The sequence below is a fragment of the Pararge aegeria genome, chromosome 14 (genome assembly GCF_905163445.1).
Source record: "Pararge aegeria chromosome 14, ilParAegt1.1, whole genome shotgun sequence".
In the NCBI taxonomy this organism is placed as follows: domain Eukaryota; kingdom Metazoa; phylum Arthropoda; class Insecta; order Lepidoptera; family Nymphalidae; genus Pararge; species Pararge aegeria.
Window position 1 is genome coordinate 7,460,637 of NC_053193.1, and position 17,626 is coordinate 7,478,262.

The 17,626-nt window shown below is 34.5% G+C and overlaps 1 protein-coding gene across 1 annotated transcript in view; it reads left to right on the forward strand.

Moving 5' to 3' along the window:
* LOC120629310 (sodium-independent sulfate anion transporter-like) overlaps positions 1-15,676 on the forward strand; it is a 52,645-nt gene extending 36,969 nt beyond the window's left edge. Inside the window, exons 9-12 of the mRNA XM_039898218.1 lie at positions 4,381-4,526; positions 5,092-5,361; positions 11,583-11,727; positions 14,583-15,676. Coding sequence (XP_039754152.1) covers positions 4,381-4,526; positions 5,092-5,361; positions 11,583-11,727; positions 14,583-14,632 — 611 coding nt within the window. The 3' untranslated portion in view covers positions 14,633-15,676. The remainder of the gene's footprint in view (positions 1-4,380; positions 4,527-5,091; positions 5,362-11,582; positions 11,728-14,582) is intronic.
* Positions 15,677-17,626: the final 1,950 nt, after the last annotated feature.

Consider the following 17,626-nt stretch of genomic DNA (forward strand, 5'->3'; position numbering starts at 1 on the left):
TGTTTTATTGGAATTTGGTTTAATTTATAGCAAAATATATGAGGGTTTAACTTTGTTCCAAATATTAATAACCATCTATCTATCATCTATCGTAGGTCGATACGCAAACATTACAATTAATATTAATTCATAACTCAAAGAAGATAGAAACTAGGAAAAGTAAAATATACCGCAATTTTCAGAGAACACAAATATAAAGAGTAACAAAGTCTTTATCCTGCACATAAATCGTCTTGAACACACAATAAAGAATTAAACTGTCATCGCTGGTAAATACCTGCTAGCATGCGTACGCTGTGATTGTTTAGAAGTTTCCAACTATAATCTTGCGGCAATTGAATTGAAAATTTAAAAATAGCTTTTTAAGGGATGTACTTTAAATATTGAATAAGTTTTTTCACAATAGAAGACAATATTATGAAACATATTGTGGTTTAATATTCTTATGTATTATTTATTCAACCAATTCATCAGCCATGAGATATCGAGAGTCGAGACTAAGTGTTATTGATAAGTTATTGATTAATTTTTCTTAAAATCTCTGCTCACTAACAATTGGTATATCCGTACCTTCTTCTCTACAAATGTTATAAAGTAGAAAGTTAAAAAACACCTTGCAGAAAGCCTTTGAGAACATTACGGCGAAATTTCATGCGTGCAGGTTTTCTCATACGTTTTCCTTCACCGTTAAAAATGTGATATCCAAACGTCCGTTGCATACAAACTGTTTGAGGCAATTTTGGTTCCGAGGGCGTACGGATTTAACCCTAGTTTATCAGACCCGACCTACCCGGTGTTACATAACAGGCGAGCTTCGCGTTCTCTCCAAAACACGATGACACACAACCATGGTAGTTATCATCAAACAGTTCACCTGAAACAAAAAAATTCATCATCCATGTTTTATTAATTCCTTTAGACCTGGTGTGGAAAACGCTAAGGACTAAAGGCCTGTCCGGAGGGTTTACCTAAAATTTGCACGCTGGGCAGACGGGTTAGTGAAACAAAAACAATCACTAGTCAAACTATTTATGCAAAAGTAGAAGTTAAATTTTTGGAAATTTCTAAACGGCCGGGGTATATGCGGATACATCCTCTCACCCCTTCCGGCAGTCGTCGCCGGGAAGCGTATGCCGTATCCGCCCTCATATTCAGCCTCCAATAAATAATTCATTATTATGGACTCGAGCACTCTCTTTAATAGTTTCACCTGACATTATTCTGATTTATAATGCATGTTGCTTTCCTAGAATATTGTAACTGCTTTTACGATATCTGCAATTACCTGAAAATTATTATAATATCGTTGTCGCCATTGTTTATCTGTTTTTTTATATGGCACTCACAGAATTAAGAACATATAGAAACCGTGTACACGATTAATATTGAGGCATCAAAAACCACTCCAATTTAGTAGTGTAACCCGAACTGGCGGCGAGTCACTTTATTTTACCAAGCAATTAATAGTAATTATTTTCCCTTCAAGTTTTAGTTAAATTTTTACCATAAAATGGCAAAAAAGGGTTAAGTTTGTGAGATAGCAACTTTCCGCGGTGTGAAGCGAGTGCGCAGGGTATTTCACTGTTTCAGGACACAATGCACAGCTGTCAGTAATGAGGGTTCTGTATGTTTTTAATTCTGTGGTGTCACTATTATTTACAACCTTATTGACGTCGTAAAGTCCAAGTGGTATTGAGGTTGCACAAAAAACTATACACTTTTTATATTTTCCTTTCCCTAAAAACTATATTCTCAGTATTTAGTTATGATTGCGTCAGCCTGTAACTAGCTGGACTTCTTATGGCTCTTTTTGATAATATAAACATTTATGGGTATCATCCAGATTACAAAATTATGCATGTTACCACTCAGTCGAACCTAGAACAAAACAAAAACTTGAAAATCTTTTCCCTCCTCCTCGACTCCTCTTTCTGATGAGAGAAAATTCATGCTATGGATGATAATCGGGACCGACGGCTTGACGTGTTCTTCGAGGTACAGGAGTGAACACGGCTACAGGCAAATCTTAATTCTGAGAAATACCTATTCCTAATTATCTTGGCCCGACCGGGAAATCGATATTTTTAACAATTTAAGTCAAAGTCAAGGCAAATATTTCTTTATTCAAATAGGCACATTAACGGCACTCAATGTAAAACAAAAACTATTGTTGTACCGCTTTTAAAATTATTTCCTTTCACTTCGAATACAGTTTTATTTACTTTAAACGGTATAGTGATAAGGAAATCGGGATTCACGTAAAGACAAATTCGTTAGAAAATTAGTCGCCCGAATGGCTTTTAAAATACCTCGAGATTCAAATTAGGGACGACAGAAGGGACACAATGTAAGGAACAGAGTCTATTTACCCGCTGATTTGAGGAGATAACTTCATTGAGCGAGTGACGGTTTCTATGTAATGATATAAGAAAACCTAAGATATGCATTTCCAAATTTGATTAAAATTGATAGAGATATTTGCCAAATTAGAATAGCGCACTCCGCTTCTAAGTGTTTTACAACTGTAAAATATTTGTATATTCAATTAGTGAACAGGGCACGCAGTTTGATTTTGTAAATCTCTTACTCATGAACGATCTCATTACTAAACTTCGAGATAGTATACCACTCTTCAACATTCAGAAAATTACTTAAAATTAGCGCAATAGCTATTCTAACTTAGTATAAGTATAACTTTCAGCTATAAGTAGTTTTTTTCTTTGCTAGAAAAGAAACTTATTATTTTGCATTAGCAACTTCGACCGTGTCTAAGCATCGATTGTGAAATACTAATTGCTGTTGTTCCAAAGATTGAAGTACTGTCTCCTTTTCTTTTCTCTACTTTCCTATATACTGTATTTTTATTAAGAGCATCTTACCTTGATCATGTTGACCATCTTTACGCTGATGTATCTCCGCTGTATCTTCTCCGGTTGACATTCCGGTTGGAGTAAGTTTTTTGGGTTATTAGTCAACGCTAGCAATTTCTAGGCAAATTTCCAAGATTAATTTCTCATAATTACCGCCGGTTCCTCTGATGGTTCGACTCTATCCTTTAGAAAATATCAATTCCATCTTCCCATCTTAAATTACGCCTAGTGGTAGCCTGGAAGACAGCACTACTAGAGATAAGGTCGCCTTTTGCTTGAAATTATATTTATTTTGTCCTGCTTTTTTTATAGAAAAATATATTTTTTTGCCAGGTCAAAAGTGCTTTTTTCATGTATTATAATGGATCGCAGTACACAGTACTTCGAACTTTAAGCTCGGAGTTTATTGAATATTTTTATTAGGTATGTGATTTTCCATGTTCTCATATCTTGGGTTATGTGATGTATCAATGTTTGTATCAAACAGTTTCGTACGCCAGCTTCTATGGGCCCCAATCATAGCCCTTTGTAAGCTTTTCCTGTATTCAATACGATTTTGGTTCTGAAGCGAAACCTTTTCGCCGCACGACGCGTTATTTTCCATAGAGCAATATTGGCTTAAAGTTATTTTGCCATTTGCGGAAAAATTGTACTTCGGCTTTTTGTTGGTTTTTGTTTTTCGTAAAGGCTTTATTTTAGTTTAGCAAACCTATTTTATAGTTCACTGGTACGAGCGCGTTATGTTTTTGTTATGGTACGGATTATTGTAAAGTGGGGTGGCAGGATATTTCGCTGTTTTCTGTTAAAACATTTGGGTATGGACATTATTCACGCCCCGTATATCGGAGAGCATGTTAAGGTTTGTGATCAACTCAATAACCTTTAAGCCTGCGCCTCGTCCGAATTGGGTGCAATAATACAATATTAGTTGTAAATTAAATATGTTTTAAAGAAAAAATAAAATCAAATTATTTATCTTTGTTTTGTCACGAAGTCAATCACAGCTTTGTTCTGTTATGATAAACTATAAAGAATTCGCATGGTTACAACTGAAAAAGTCAGGGATGTATTGATTATTTTTTTTCCCCTTATTATCATACCAGCTTCAGCAGGCACCAGCAGCCCCCTTGTTCGTCCGCGTTCATTTCGGCTTTTTTTAAAAATTCCATAGGAAACGTAAGTGGCCGATGTTACTCTTTCCGTTTTTCTACTGACTATATGCAAAAAATCAAGTAGGTTACTACTGTTTTTACGTACTTTTTGTGAACTCGCTCACCTTACAAAAACTTTTTCATTTCTAAGGATAGCGTAGTGTAGTTATGTACTAAAATAATATTTTAAATAATTAAAAAAAAACAATAATTATTGGAAGGTTCTTGATTTATATTTTCTGCAAAGTTATTAATTTATATGTTACCGACAAGAAGTTGCTTTAATTACACGCTTTATAAAAATGTTTTCGAGAGAGCAAGGTTATTACTATTCTTCTTAATTCAATATTTTGTTACAGGATTGGATTTGATACCATTGCTGGGAACATTTGTATGCAGTCTTGTTCTTGGCGTTGAGATAGGATTAGGTTGCGGAGTTGCGATCGACGTTTTGTTGCTGCTGTATTATCACTCCCGGCCACCCTTGGACGTCGCATTTGTCGATGTAAGTATTGGACTCACATCAGGTTCGCAAGGTTGTTTTAAGCAATTAAAATGTATTAATAATAAATAATATACGTCGGGGGGCCGAGTTCGATCCCAGCACGCACCTCATACTTTTCTAAGTTATGTGCGTTTTAAATAATATAAATATCACTTGCTTTAACGGTGAAGGAAAAAATCGTGCGGAACCTGCATACCTGAGAGTTCTCCATAATGTTCTCAGAGGTGTGAGAAGTCCACCAATTCGCACTGGACCATCGTGGTGGGCTACGGCCTTAAACCCTTCTCATTGTGAGAAGAGACCCGTGCCCTGTAGTGGGCGAGTAAAGGGTTGATAACCCTTTATTCGCCCGCTGATGATATACATGGAATATTCCTTCTATGTGGGACTATTTTTTCTTTGGCGACAGTTTAAATGTAAAGTTCGTTAAGTACCGCTATAATTTAGCATTTTTGAACAGACATGTCAAAAAAAAAATGCGAAACTATTTGGAGTTCTAGTAAAAAACAAGTAATAGACAAATAGCATAATACAAAGTTCATTTAAGTTTACTTATTATTTACAGGATGGTATGCTTCCACCGCATTATTCTGTACAACCGATCGGCGGACTCCACTTTGCTAGTGCAGAAAAAGTTCGATCAAGATTGATAGCACTAAGAACTTCCAAAACAAGTATAGATCCAGTCACTACTGATATAAGATTAGAAAATTTCACCGTAGTACCAAACGGAGCTGTGGGAAATGGTACAATACATCAACATGTAGTGAAGTCTTCAAATATACTTGTTATACATTGCGGGGCACTGTTTAGATTAGACTACACTTTTCTACAGGTGAGATTTTTTATGTTCTTTTACAGATTTTAAGATAAGTCGGTAATTTTAACAACTTATTATGGCGGATCCTTTTAAATTTTTTTTGAGAGATGTTGCGAGGATCCTTATCTCTCCAAATCTTAGATATAAGCACTCAATCAAAGGTTGAATATTGACCTTATTGCTTCCATACGTTGTGGCCATCAGTGAGGCGACAAGTGCTATATAAATCACTGGTTACTTCTATATTAATCACTTGTTTTCTATTATTATCATTATTATTATCAATCTATTACCGGCCCAGTAGGTACAGGGTAAAGGCCTCCTCTCAGAATGAGTAGGATTTTGGCCGTAGTCCATCACGCTGGCCAAGTGCTTTTGCTTGAGCGGTTGGTAGACTTCACACGCTTTTACGACGATTTAAGAAAACTGTGAAAATTCACAATGTTTGATATTTAATTGCTCAGCGAAGTACTCGTAAATACTGAGCGTGAAATTCCTTTTGAATGCTTGCCCAGATTTTCCACAGATGATTCATTAACTGTCCTTACACAATTTAAATATTTTATATTTAAATGACGATATAAGTCAAATCTATTTTTCTATCTCGACCGATTTTTGTTTGCTCGCTTTTCGGTCGATTAAACTAAAAACGGTATTTGGTAATTTTTAATGGGTAAGAGTAGTTGTTTCGTATCTATTAATTCTAACAGATGGCGTTCTTAAGATGGTACAAAGTCCGCTAGCTCATCTTGTTTTAAATAAAAAAATAATAATTATTTTAGCAAAATATGTTTGTCTTTTTAGCAGTCGCATATTAAATAAATTCCACGAACGTTTGTTTGTCGCAAATATGATAAAATATCAGGCAAAACTTTATCAACATCGCATGTAAACGAACGAATTAAATTTGTTCCAACATATTGATTGAGTCAAATTGAATCGTTTGATTTTTTTCTAAAAGATTGCATGACAAATTTTGGAATACTTCAAATTCGGCTAATGAAGTTTGTGAACACCCTACGCGTCTAAGTGATTCATATTGATATCAGCTTCATCAGTCTCCGGTTCACGAGGACCTGGGATTGATTTCCGGGTCACGCCAAAAACTGTCTAGTATACAATTTATCCATGAAAAACTTTTCAGTACCATACGATCAGGTAAGAAGTAGGAAATGTCAAACCTTTTGACATTCATATAAATAAAACGATGTAAGAGTTAAAAATTCTGTTTAGTGCTATAAAAGCACTCAATAATAAGTGTATACAGGATTAGTAAGCATAGTAGGTACTAAGGATTTTATTATGGGTGTATACAGATACAGATAGTAAGCATAGTACTAGGGATTTTATTATGGGTGTATGCAGATACAGATAGTAAGCATAGTACTAAAGATTTTATTATGGGTGTCTGCAGATACAGATAGTAAGCATAGTACTAAGGATTTTATTATGGGTGTATACAGATACAGATAGTAAGCATAGTACTAAGGATTTTATTAAAGGCCAACGAATTGCAGCAGCATCATGGTGGTGGCGTTGGACGTGCAATATTTACACCCCTTATTATACTGTGCGAAAGAGAAAGCACGACATCGGTCGCCTTTTCAAATCTAATCATTTAATACTGACATGCTACTAAATGAGAATCTGTGTTTGCCTAGTATTTTTTGCTAAGTATTATGAACTAGACGATGCAGTCTAGAATGCATCAAAAATTTCAACTGTGCATACTGAACTCGAAACCGCATACTTTCTATACAATAAATAAACAAAAGTGACGTTTGACAGCAGTGATTGCAAGATTTACGCCTGTCGCAAGCCTGTCGCGAGATACGTAATACCCCTGCCGGTCATATGTAAACATAATTGATGTTATGGTTGTCGGTGCGTATTTTTTGAAGACAACTTTGCCTAGTTCTTTAAACTTTTTGGTCTATGGAATAAGTTAATTATTACGAACTATGTAATAACCCATCGGCTCAGTATCCGCATATCAACTAGCCTACTATATTTCATAATATGAAAGAGAAATTCAATAGTGGAAATGGATACTATTGTCTACCAGACACACAATAGTATCTTAGTGTCAATACAAGATACACAATACGTTAGGTATTATTGCACAGATTATTAAAAATTTAAATGTGTAAGTGTTATCGTATTATGAGCTATATTATAGTTTAAGCTATATATTAGTTTTACCTTATCCTATAGTTGCAGAATTTAAAGTCCTTGCATTGTCGATAAGGTTTCATAAGATTAATATGAGACCAATTATATTCAATTGCCTCTTTTAGGTATATTTGTAAAGTAACTGGTATTTTTCATAATTGCTAATAGAGAAATACCTACAACTTATAGATAGGCACGGCGTTTTAAAGGTTTCAAAGTCAAAGTCAAATGGGCTGTTGGTCTTGGTACATACAAAATTTGTTCATAGTAGTTTGATGATGGTGATCATGTGTGGTGTGCAATAAAAGTATATTCATTTATTCATTCAACATTCATACATTAATTCATGGTGATAACTACATTAGTGAACGTCAACTAAAGCTACGAGGATTCCATACGCGCCCTGGTCTAAACAGAAGCCCACAATAAGTTAGCATACTTTTTGATTTCAATATCTTCGATTGCCGTCTAGTTAGAGCATTAATTCATACCCAAGCGTTTCACGATATCCAATAGCTTACGTTAAATAATAAAGTACTCATTTAACTACCCTTAAAAAGAAATATACTAAGCGCTAGTTATTTAAAGTCGTTTATAAAATGTAAGCAATCGTTAAAGCACTCGTGCGGTTTTAATAACAGCATGCATATGATTTGACGCGGGCGTGTGGTTGCGGCGCCTGTTCTGAACTGATGCGAACACACTGAAATTATTATCTGCTTTATTATACAATTTGCTCTTCAGCCCTGTATGTAATATGCTGCTATTAGTTTAGTGTTTATGCAATATAGAATGGAACAACAACGTCTAAATTGAGTAGAGAGTAATAACGTGTATTTTCATTTAATAGGTAGGTCTATCTGTGGTACGTTAAAATGAACCTAATAGACATGTGGACAGTATCAAAACGCTAAAATATAGTATTCGTCTAATTATATTTGATTCGTGTACTTTAAAAACTTATTTTTATTTATATTCGAAGTGAGATTGGTATAGTTTCAATAAATAAAACTGCAAAATCTAGTGATCTGCCATGACAGGTGAAACACCGAATTTAAAGTTATGACTTCCCATCTATATAAACATAGTGTTCTACCGCATGAACTCCGAAAATATCTGGGTTTACCAAGTATTTTGTGATTTCAAAATATTAGTTGCTAAGTTTTTTTGTTATCAATACCAAAATCTATAATCTTTAGCTAGGACACACGGACTTACTAATGATCCAAATTCTATTTCGTCAGACTTTTTGAAATTTTACTAAAACTGAGTTTTGAACTTGTCCTGCATGTGCAAAAGGGGCTCTTCCTATTTTACCCTTTTTTTTTGTCTTTCCGGTTTTGGTTTCTAAAAAAACTTGTAAGATACAGGATATTAATGCTATTTAATGGATCATTAATTTCTGATTAGACCATGGTATAATGAACACATATTCTAGAACCCCAGTTGAGGTTTTATTTTAATCTGCAATTTGTTGTGATGTCGTGTGGTAGGCGACCACCGGTGTTAAACTGATGGCAACGTCCATTACAATTATTATCTATCCATTTTGCAGCGCATAGATGGATTTAATGTCCCGCTATAAATTCATTAATCAGTTGATTTTATGCAATATTACCCATATATTACTTGATTTAAATTTTGGATAAAAGCGGCGATGCAAATAAAAAACTTATCTATATTTTAGTTTAGATATTTTATAAATTCATCCTCAGCGTCTGGATGCCCTATTGAAGAGCACAGACGCCTGTCACATAGAGGATAGTTTTTGGGTAACAGAAACTGATTGTAATGGGAACCAAGGGCTTAACGTACTCTCCGAGGGGGTTTTCTGTGTAAACAGAAAAACGTTCTCGGTGAGTAAGTCCAGTCCAACGTAAAAATAACAAAGTGACCAAAAACAAAAAGTGGTTTTACAGATGCTGTGGTTTATATATCACCAATCCCTATAATTTACGTTATTAAAATGAAATTTGTGAAAAGCTCAAGTTATTATGCAACGCATACCAAAAGTTAAATTAAAATGGAAAACTATTAAGCGTGCGAGATCGTCGGAAATTTTATTCCGATATTTTGTACTTATAAAATTATGTATTGAAATAAGTATTTTCCGATATCGCCTTATTACAAATAAACGATACTCATCCATATTTTTATCATTCACTAGCTGTTGCCCGCTTCATCCACGTTTGTTTTACGTTTTATAAATATATATAAAAAGTAAATATTAGATCCTTACATATGAGTTTTGTGAGTGTTGAAAATAAAGACGATATTTAATCAAAAAATCTACTTTTGCCATTTCAAAGGTAGATCATTGTTCCCTTAAATAAAAAAAAGCCATTTGGGAGTGAATCCATCTTTGAAGGCGGTTTTTTTCATAGGGGTTATTCAAATTTCAAAAAAATTGTGGAACAAGGTCTGGGGAGTACGGTGGATGTCGGAGACTTTCCAATTGAAGCTCCTCTAATTTGGTAACCGTCTAATGTGAAGTGTGTGGTCTAGCGTTGTCCTAAAGCAAAAGTGGCCTAGAGCGATTGACCAGCTTTAGTTGTCACTCAACACCGGCACTAGTCCACCAAACGCTCACAAGTAATTTTTATGTTAGTAAATTTTCGCTTGGGGCAGGTTTTTACTGGTTCGCGAGGGGTCAGTCATTGCGATGAGCATTTCCTATTATTGTACAGGCTACACATTTTGTCGTAGTTCAATTAAAAATCCCCTCATTATTGTGCCTGTTGAGTAATTATGATTATTAAATAGATAAAAGATAGATAAATATTTTAAAATTCAAAATTCAAAATTCAAAATTCATTTATTTCAAGTAGGCCTAATATAAGCACTTTTGAAACGTCAAGTCTGTCTGTTTGTAGTGATTCTACCACCGGTTCGGAAGGCAGATTCTACCGAGAAGAAGCCGGCAAGAAACTCAGCAGTTGCTCTTTTCCAACATCAACAATTTACATTTTGTATTTTAACATTCATTTTTCTATCTTGTGAGGGCTGAAAGCGGAGCCGGATGTTTCCAAGCAACCTTGTCATTAAAAAAATCATCAATTGTATAGTAACCTCGCTCTAATAAATGTGTTTTAACAAATTCTTTAAACTTGTGCATTGGCAGGTCCAAAATCACCTTAGGAATCATATTATAAAAGCGTATACTCAATCCCACAAATGATCCCTGTACCTTACGCAGACGATATGCAGATGACACTAATTTATGACCATTTCTTGTAAGTCGTTTCTTTATGTCCACTTTTTGTTTATAAAGACTAATATGTTGTCTTACAAATACTATATTGTTATAAATATATTGTGAAGCTACAGTAAGTATGCCTATTTCTTTAAACTTCTCACGGAGGGATTCGCGTGATTTAAGTTTATATATTGACCGTACAGCTCTTTTCTGCAATATAAATATAGTTTCGATATCAGCTGCTTTACCCCATAACAAGATTCCATAGGACATAACACTATGAAAGTACGCAAAATAAACTAGCCTAGCTATTTCAACGTCAGTAATCTGTCTAATTTTTCTGACTGCGTAGGCAGCCGAGCTTAGTTTACCCGCTAGTGAATCTATATGGGCACCCCACTGTAGCTTATTATCCAAGGTCACTCCCAGAAAAACTGTGGAAGTCTCTATTTTTAGTGATTCACCATTTATCATTATATTTTTATCAATTTTCTTTACATTTGGTAAGATAAATTCGACACACTTTGTTTTTTTTTGCATTTAAAAGTAAGTTGTTAACTGTAAACCAGTGCGACACATGCGACATAACACGGTTTACTTCGTCAGAGTTATCTTTACTCCTATCAGTCTTAAAAATTAGAGATGTATCATCTGCAAACAATACAATGTCGCATGTTCCACTGACATGGTACGGTAGATCATTTATATACACTAAAAATAGAAAAGGACCCAAAATCGAGCCTTGTGGGACACCCATTGAGGTATTTGAACCCTGAGACTTTGCATCATTTATGCAAACTCTTTGGGTTCTATTGCTGAGATAAGAACTTAATTTAATGAACTTAATTAATATAAAAATGTTTTTTAGAGCTTGAAGATGTTGGTGCAAGAGTGGTCACTGAGTGGCCGAGTGATCTGGTGTGATGCCAATCCTTTGATCAAGGAGCAGTTGAAAAGCGTCATACAAAACCCATTGTTTTGTGATACTGACGATTTAGCAGTTTTCCTAGTCGGTGAGTTCACTAAGTTATTAAACTTTTTATTTCCGGACACGCGTCCGTACAATGTTGCCTTTATACGAGTCGGTACATTTTACCTGATATAAATTTCCGGATTTAACTGCACGCGAAGTACTAGACCACTAGTAGTTCAAGCGATCGAACAAGAGATCCTAGGTTCGATTCCTGGGTCATACAAGTAGTTAATAATCAGAGTTAAGCCTCCTTCGGTACAGGTAAAATACTTTAGGCTGAAACCTATATATTACCTAAATTATAAAATATTGCCCGTTCTTGGTTGACAATGCAGATTGTCATTAGCCAAAGTTTTTGACTTTATCTATTACAGACAAACATCAAATCTTTTATTTTATTGCTAGCGCTTTTTCGAACAAAAAAACATCATTTTCATCAGCAAAGTAACGAAACCTACCAATTTGGGCGCGAGAACTAATTATTATGGACAATTTTTGGGTCGACCGACCGAGTACATCGAGTATATTGTCGACCAAAGGTTTTGAAAGAGGAAATCCCATATCTGCAAACTACAACGTATATCAATAGTCAATCAAAAGCCAAATAAAAGTCGAATCAAAAATCTAATCAAACTTTTAAAACGTAGGTGTTTTTATATGGCTCCAGCAAAAATCATTGTGTGAAAAATTTTAATTAAATGATAAAATATGTGTAACAAACTAAATTTATTTGCATAACATGTTTAATTACCTAGTTCATAAAAGAGATTAGTTAGATTTAAAATGATCTTTTTCACGAAATTGCTATTCAAACATGGCAAATTCTTAGGAACATATAGTGTATTTTGAATAAAATCTAATCAAGTTATATTCATGCTAGCTATACATTAAATATAGCAAATAGAAAGTGCATAAAATGTCGGGCCGAAATCTGGCTCAGTTTCATTCTTAGTTTGTAGAACAACCCATTTGCAGCCAGAAGTTTTTTAAATTGCACCTATCTGTAATTGACTATATAATTTCTGTAAGACCTTTATGCATGCTCTATTGCGTAGATACTTTGAACATTCACAAGACGATTTCGCAAAAATTTTATAAAAGAAAAGAAATAAAAGAGTTTCACAAGCTATCTCGGTGGGGCGATTATTTCGCTTCACGTTCCGTTCGTATATAATAACGAAGTGACGCTCAATTCCCGTTTCGGCTTGTAATGTCCGCCGCGGGAATTGGTGGAACTGTACCTACTTAAGATATTTCCTAGGATTTTCTAGCGTGTACGAAATACAGTGGCTAATATTTAGCTCGCGAGAGGTTTCTGCGCGATAACCTAAAGAGTAAAGCTAAGTAACAACTATTTCGACCTATTAAAACCACACATTTTATTTAATAGTTGTAGAAGTTTTATTTAATAGTTATTTATGCAACTGTTGTACAATAAGGGGTATTAAAACACAAATGTGGGTTTATCACACGAAGCGAAGCCAAGTGTGACAATAGTATCACATGAGCGTTTTAATACCGAATTATCAACAGTTGCATACAGGACTTTTCATCATACTTGCTCGAAGTTGTAACGTGGACCTTATTACATCGGTACTTCAAGAGATTTTAAACACGCGTGTTTTATTTTAAAATTACCGTCTCATTTTTTAAATAATAATTCTAAAATTATCTTCAAGTTATACCTATGTATGGAGATAGATAGATGACGTCTAATTTAGCCGGGTAATACAGATTTGTTTTAACCAACAAAGAGGTTTTATGCGGCGAGGGATAGCATTTCCATAAATTAACAAATATTTTACCTTCTAATTTATGATAAATGAACGTTTAATTTTATCAAATTATTCACAATTCATAACTAGTTGTATTTGAAACATGTTCTAAATACGAAAGAATTCACTTTATAATATTTCAAATAAAGGTCGTATGCAGCAAATGATGCTGTACATCGGTTTATCTTAGCGCGCGAAAAAAAGGCGTCGCGCTATTTTTCGTGATTTATATTTTCGATTATGAACAATTTTAAATTAAATTATTTAAAATGTCCAGTAGCAATAGTAGATTTTACTTCGCCGAGAATAATAAGTGAGGCTCTAATGGCGAGTGAATAACCTGTTTTGATCAAAATCTAGAGAAAATCGGCTTAAGAATTTTACAACGTATTTAAAAGTATGTCCTGTTTTGTTCCTCGCAAGTGTGATGAAAATCGTCCCATGAAATGCGTATGGTTATTACACTTATTACACTCTCTTATCTTAGCGCATTCGCTTTTAGCTCATGCGCCTAATACCGCACTATAGAAGGCAATATTACTTTACTTGATGTCAATTATTCTTAACAGCCATATTACCATTTTTTAAATTTAGAAACATAAATAACCTAGATACTAAAATTAAGCTAAATAGAATGTGATTCTCCAATAAATATTAAAATTTGGTTTTGTAAAATATTACACCTCAAACAGTTGGGCGATACTAGGCTAGGAAGCTCTTAGGTACAAGATTATTTGGACTCGTGACGTTATATTTCAGTGGCAGATAATAATGAAAATTCCTACCGTGGACCGATACGCACTTGACCGGCTGTGTATTGTAGATAAAGTGTTGATGGCTCTGTTAGTAACATGTACTATATTATATTTTGTAAGTGTAATAGAAGCAATTATTATATATTGTAAAGTGTAAATTGATAAACCTTATTTGGTAAGGTAATTTGAAAACCTTATTTGGAAATATTACCACGCCAACAAGAATACCAAAGTACTATTTAAACTCGTTTATTGTTCCAAAATTAACATTTAGGGCTTCTATAATTACCATTTATTATTTTAATGACTTTCGTTAAAATTAATAGGCTTTATAATATCCGCTCATTTGAGTTTAATTGTTTCAGAAATAACAACGGCAACACAAACGGGGAATTCCAGTGATACGCAACTTTAGGATTAAAAGATAAAAGTGAATATTTTAAGAGAATAAAATAAACCAGCACTTTTGCTCCACCCTTTGGGGAAGATTTACCTAAGCTCCTTTTATATACGTATAAAAGCATCTAAGGTATATTATATCTTACCTAATAATAGATTTCGCAGAACCCGAAAAACAAACACATAAAAAACTCTTTCTCCAAATGCATATTGTAAATTATGATAAAAGAGTTTTAAAAAGGTTAATAAAAATGAAGCCTTCAAGAACGAATTATATTAAAAGTAAAGGCTCTATCACACGGATTACAACTGTGCCGTTGATATGTTAAGCTGTATGCATTCGAGATTTGAACTGCACGCAGTGGACTTCTATCCAGTACTTGCGTGGAGTTGACGCGTGCTGCCGCGTGAATCGTACGCATTTCACATGCGGCTTGTCGGAGCATTGGATGTATCTGACATACACGGGTAGTGTAGTTCAATGGAATTCTTCAAGGAATGTAATTGATTCTTTTATTTCTGTAATGAAAAATACTATTAAAGTTCTTGGTACGGCAACGAAATCAAGTGGTAAACAATGGGTTTATAAATATGCCAAGAAATACTTAAAAAAAAACATATGCCGCAATGGTGTGATTAAAACTATTTATATTGCAGCTGAAATTAACAATGAATTCATGCAGTTAAACGTATCGGCTGAATACGTGCAGTTCATCGGGTAATATCGGCTGCAATCTTGCAATCGGTCTGATGGAGCCTTATATTCTACGGAGTCCAAGGCCTTCTATAAACAGATATAACTTTCTTATTTCTGTTCTATTTAATTTAAGTAGGTATAATTTTATCTTGCTTCCTGAAAGATGCCTAGTGGAAAGATAGAAAAGCTACTGTAGTCTGTTATCTTGTTGACTTTCGTATAGTTACCAAGTTCAAAAAGTACGAGTGTTTTGGTTTATACGGTTGTTTTATTTTTTATGAACGTTTTGAGCACATGAAATACCTCAGTATTAAAACAGTAGTTATTTTTTTATACTATCATAGATCTTTTTTAAAATCCAGTATTTGTAATAAGTAGAATTGCTTTTTGTTTAATTTATAAAAATATCGATAGTGAATAGTGATAAGAGATTTGTGATAATATATTTTTTGTGGATATGTTTTAATGAGATACCAATAATTATATAATTAAGGAAAATAAAATGAAATTGAAAAAATATGTTTTGTTTTTATTACGTTACAGTGATAATGTATGGACAGTGTCTGACCTATTTCCAACAATTAAAAAAAAAAACCCTTCGAATATATTTTAGTTTAGTTCCAAGGGAAAGCAGAAATTTCACGCGATTAAAATGTACTACCTGACTGACAAAATGTTACTACATGTGACTGTCAGAGGCCCGTGTTATTCAGTGGTCGATCAATTACATTGTAAATTTCAGTTTTGACAATATTGGGTATTTACTAATTCCTAATAGTTCAATGCACTGATACTATAGTATAATAGAGGTCAGTGAGCTTAATGGCATAATTATGCGTTTTTAATGGTGCAAAACTAACATTCCATTGAAAGAATTAATGGCATTGAAATAAGGTTGCCAAATTGTGCACCTTGTTTTTGTTGTACTCTCCTTTTTTAATTTTTTGTGGTGTGCAATTAAAGTATAACAAAAGCATAAGTTCATAATGACAAGCCAGTGATCGCCTGTTTGCATAATAGTTTGGTAATCAATTTATATTTAGCTTATGTCCGAAAGGTTTGTAGAATTATTTAAGGTAGTTACTTATCAAAGATAATTCTGAAAGATTATTCTTTAGGAGAAACGAAACGTACTCTGGATGTGAGCATATCTCAATGGACCGATTATGTCTTCTCATGTTACCCTATATGATACTAACTTGCCGCCTGAGGCCTTGAGTTCACGTACTGTCTTATAATATCTACCATGGGATTTAAGCGGAGTCGTTATTTTGTCACGTATTTCATGTTTATTTTCTGGTGCTGAATTTAAAATATTTTTGAAACACAACGGGGAAGCGGTGGTTGGGGTAGGTAAAGCTTCGGCTATCCTTTCGTGGAGACTGAGTTCGAGCCCCAACACGCACCTTTGACTTTTCGGTGTTATGTGCGTTGTAATTTAAGCAATATAAATATCCGGCATGCCTGAGAATTCTCCATAATGTTTTCACCGATCAGTGTTTACATCGTGACTACGTGATTATTGTAGCCCGTGTACGTACGCTTTTTGTGTAGTAGTAGTTTTTTTTTGTAGTAGTAGAGCTTTTTCTGACAGAGCTCGTCCGGGGAAGTACTATCGCCGTGCTTATTTCTGCCTCAAAGCAGCATTGTTGCAACGCAAGTTGAGCTGTGCGTTGTACCAGTAAGTCTCCTTTCCCTATAATATCACATCAATGGCCTCACAAGGTATCTCAAGTGCTATGTCTGGTCTACTCTTTGATGCGAAACTTGGATTTTAAAGAAGAAAAGTTGTAGACGGTTTCAAGCGTCACATCTCAAATGTGGTCATTACGAAAAATGTTTAAAATATCATTGGGACAATTCATCTCAAACGCTAAATGAAAACTGATATATATATGACTGATTATAAAAAGGAAAGGTTTTGTTTTTTGGTCGCCTACAGAGAGGATCCCTGTACGAATTTCCAAGGTTGATCCTTGAAGGGAAAATTACCGGGAAAAGAGCACCTGGGAGACCGAGGAAGAAGTGGTTCGACGATATAAGAGACTGGACCGGACACATCTATTCGGAATCGAGGAAGATGACACATCATCGTGCGATTTTCCACCGGCCTCCGAGCTTTAATATGAAGATGGCACCTAATGATAATGACGGCCTTTGATGGCCGTGACAACTATATTCTCATCTGCATTTATCACACGGCAAAACCTACCGACTAAACGAATTTTGGGTTTTCCTAGCCAATTTCCAAACTATTTTATTTGAGGTAAACATTATCGTTGGCTCTGCGGTTCCAATATCAACATGCACGTG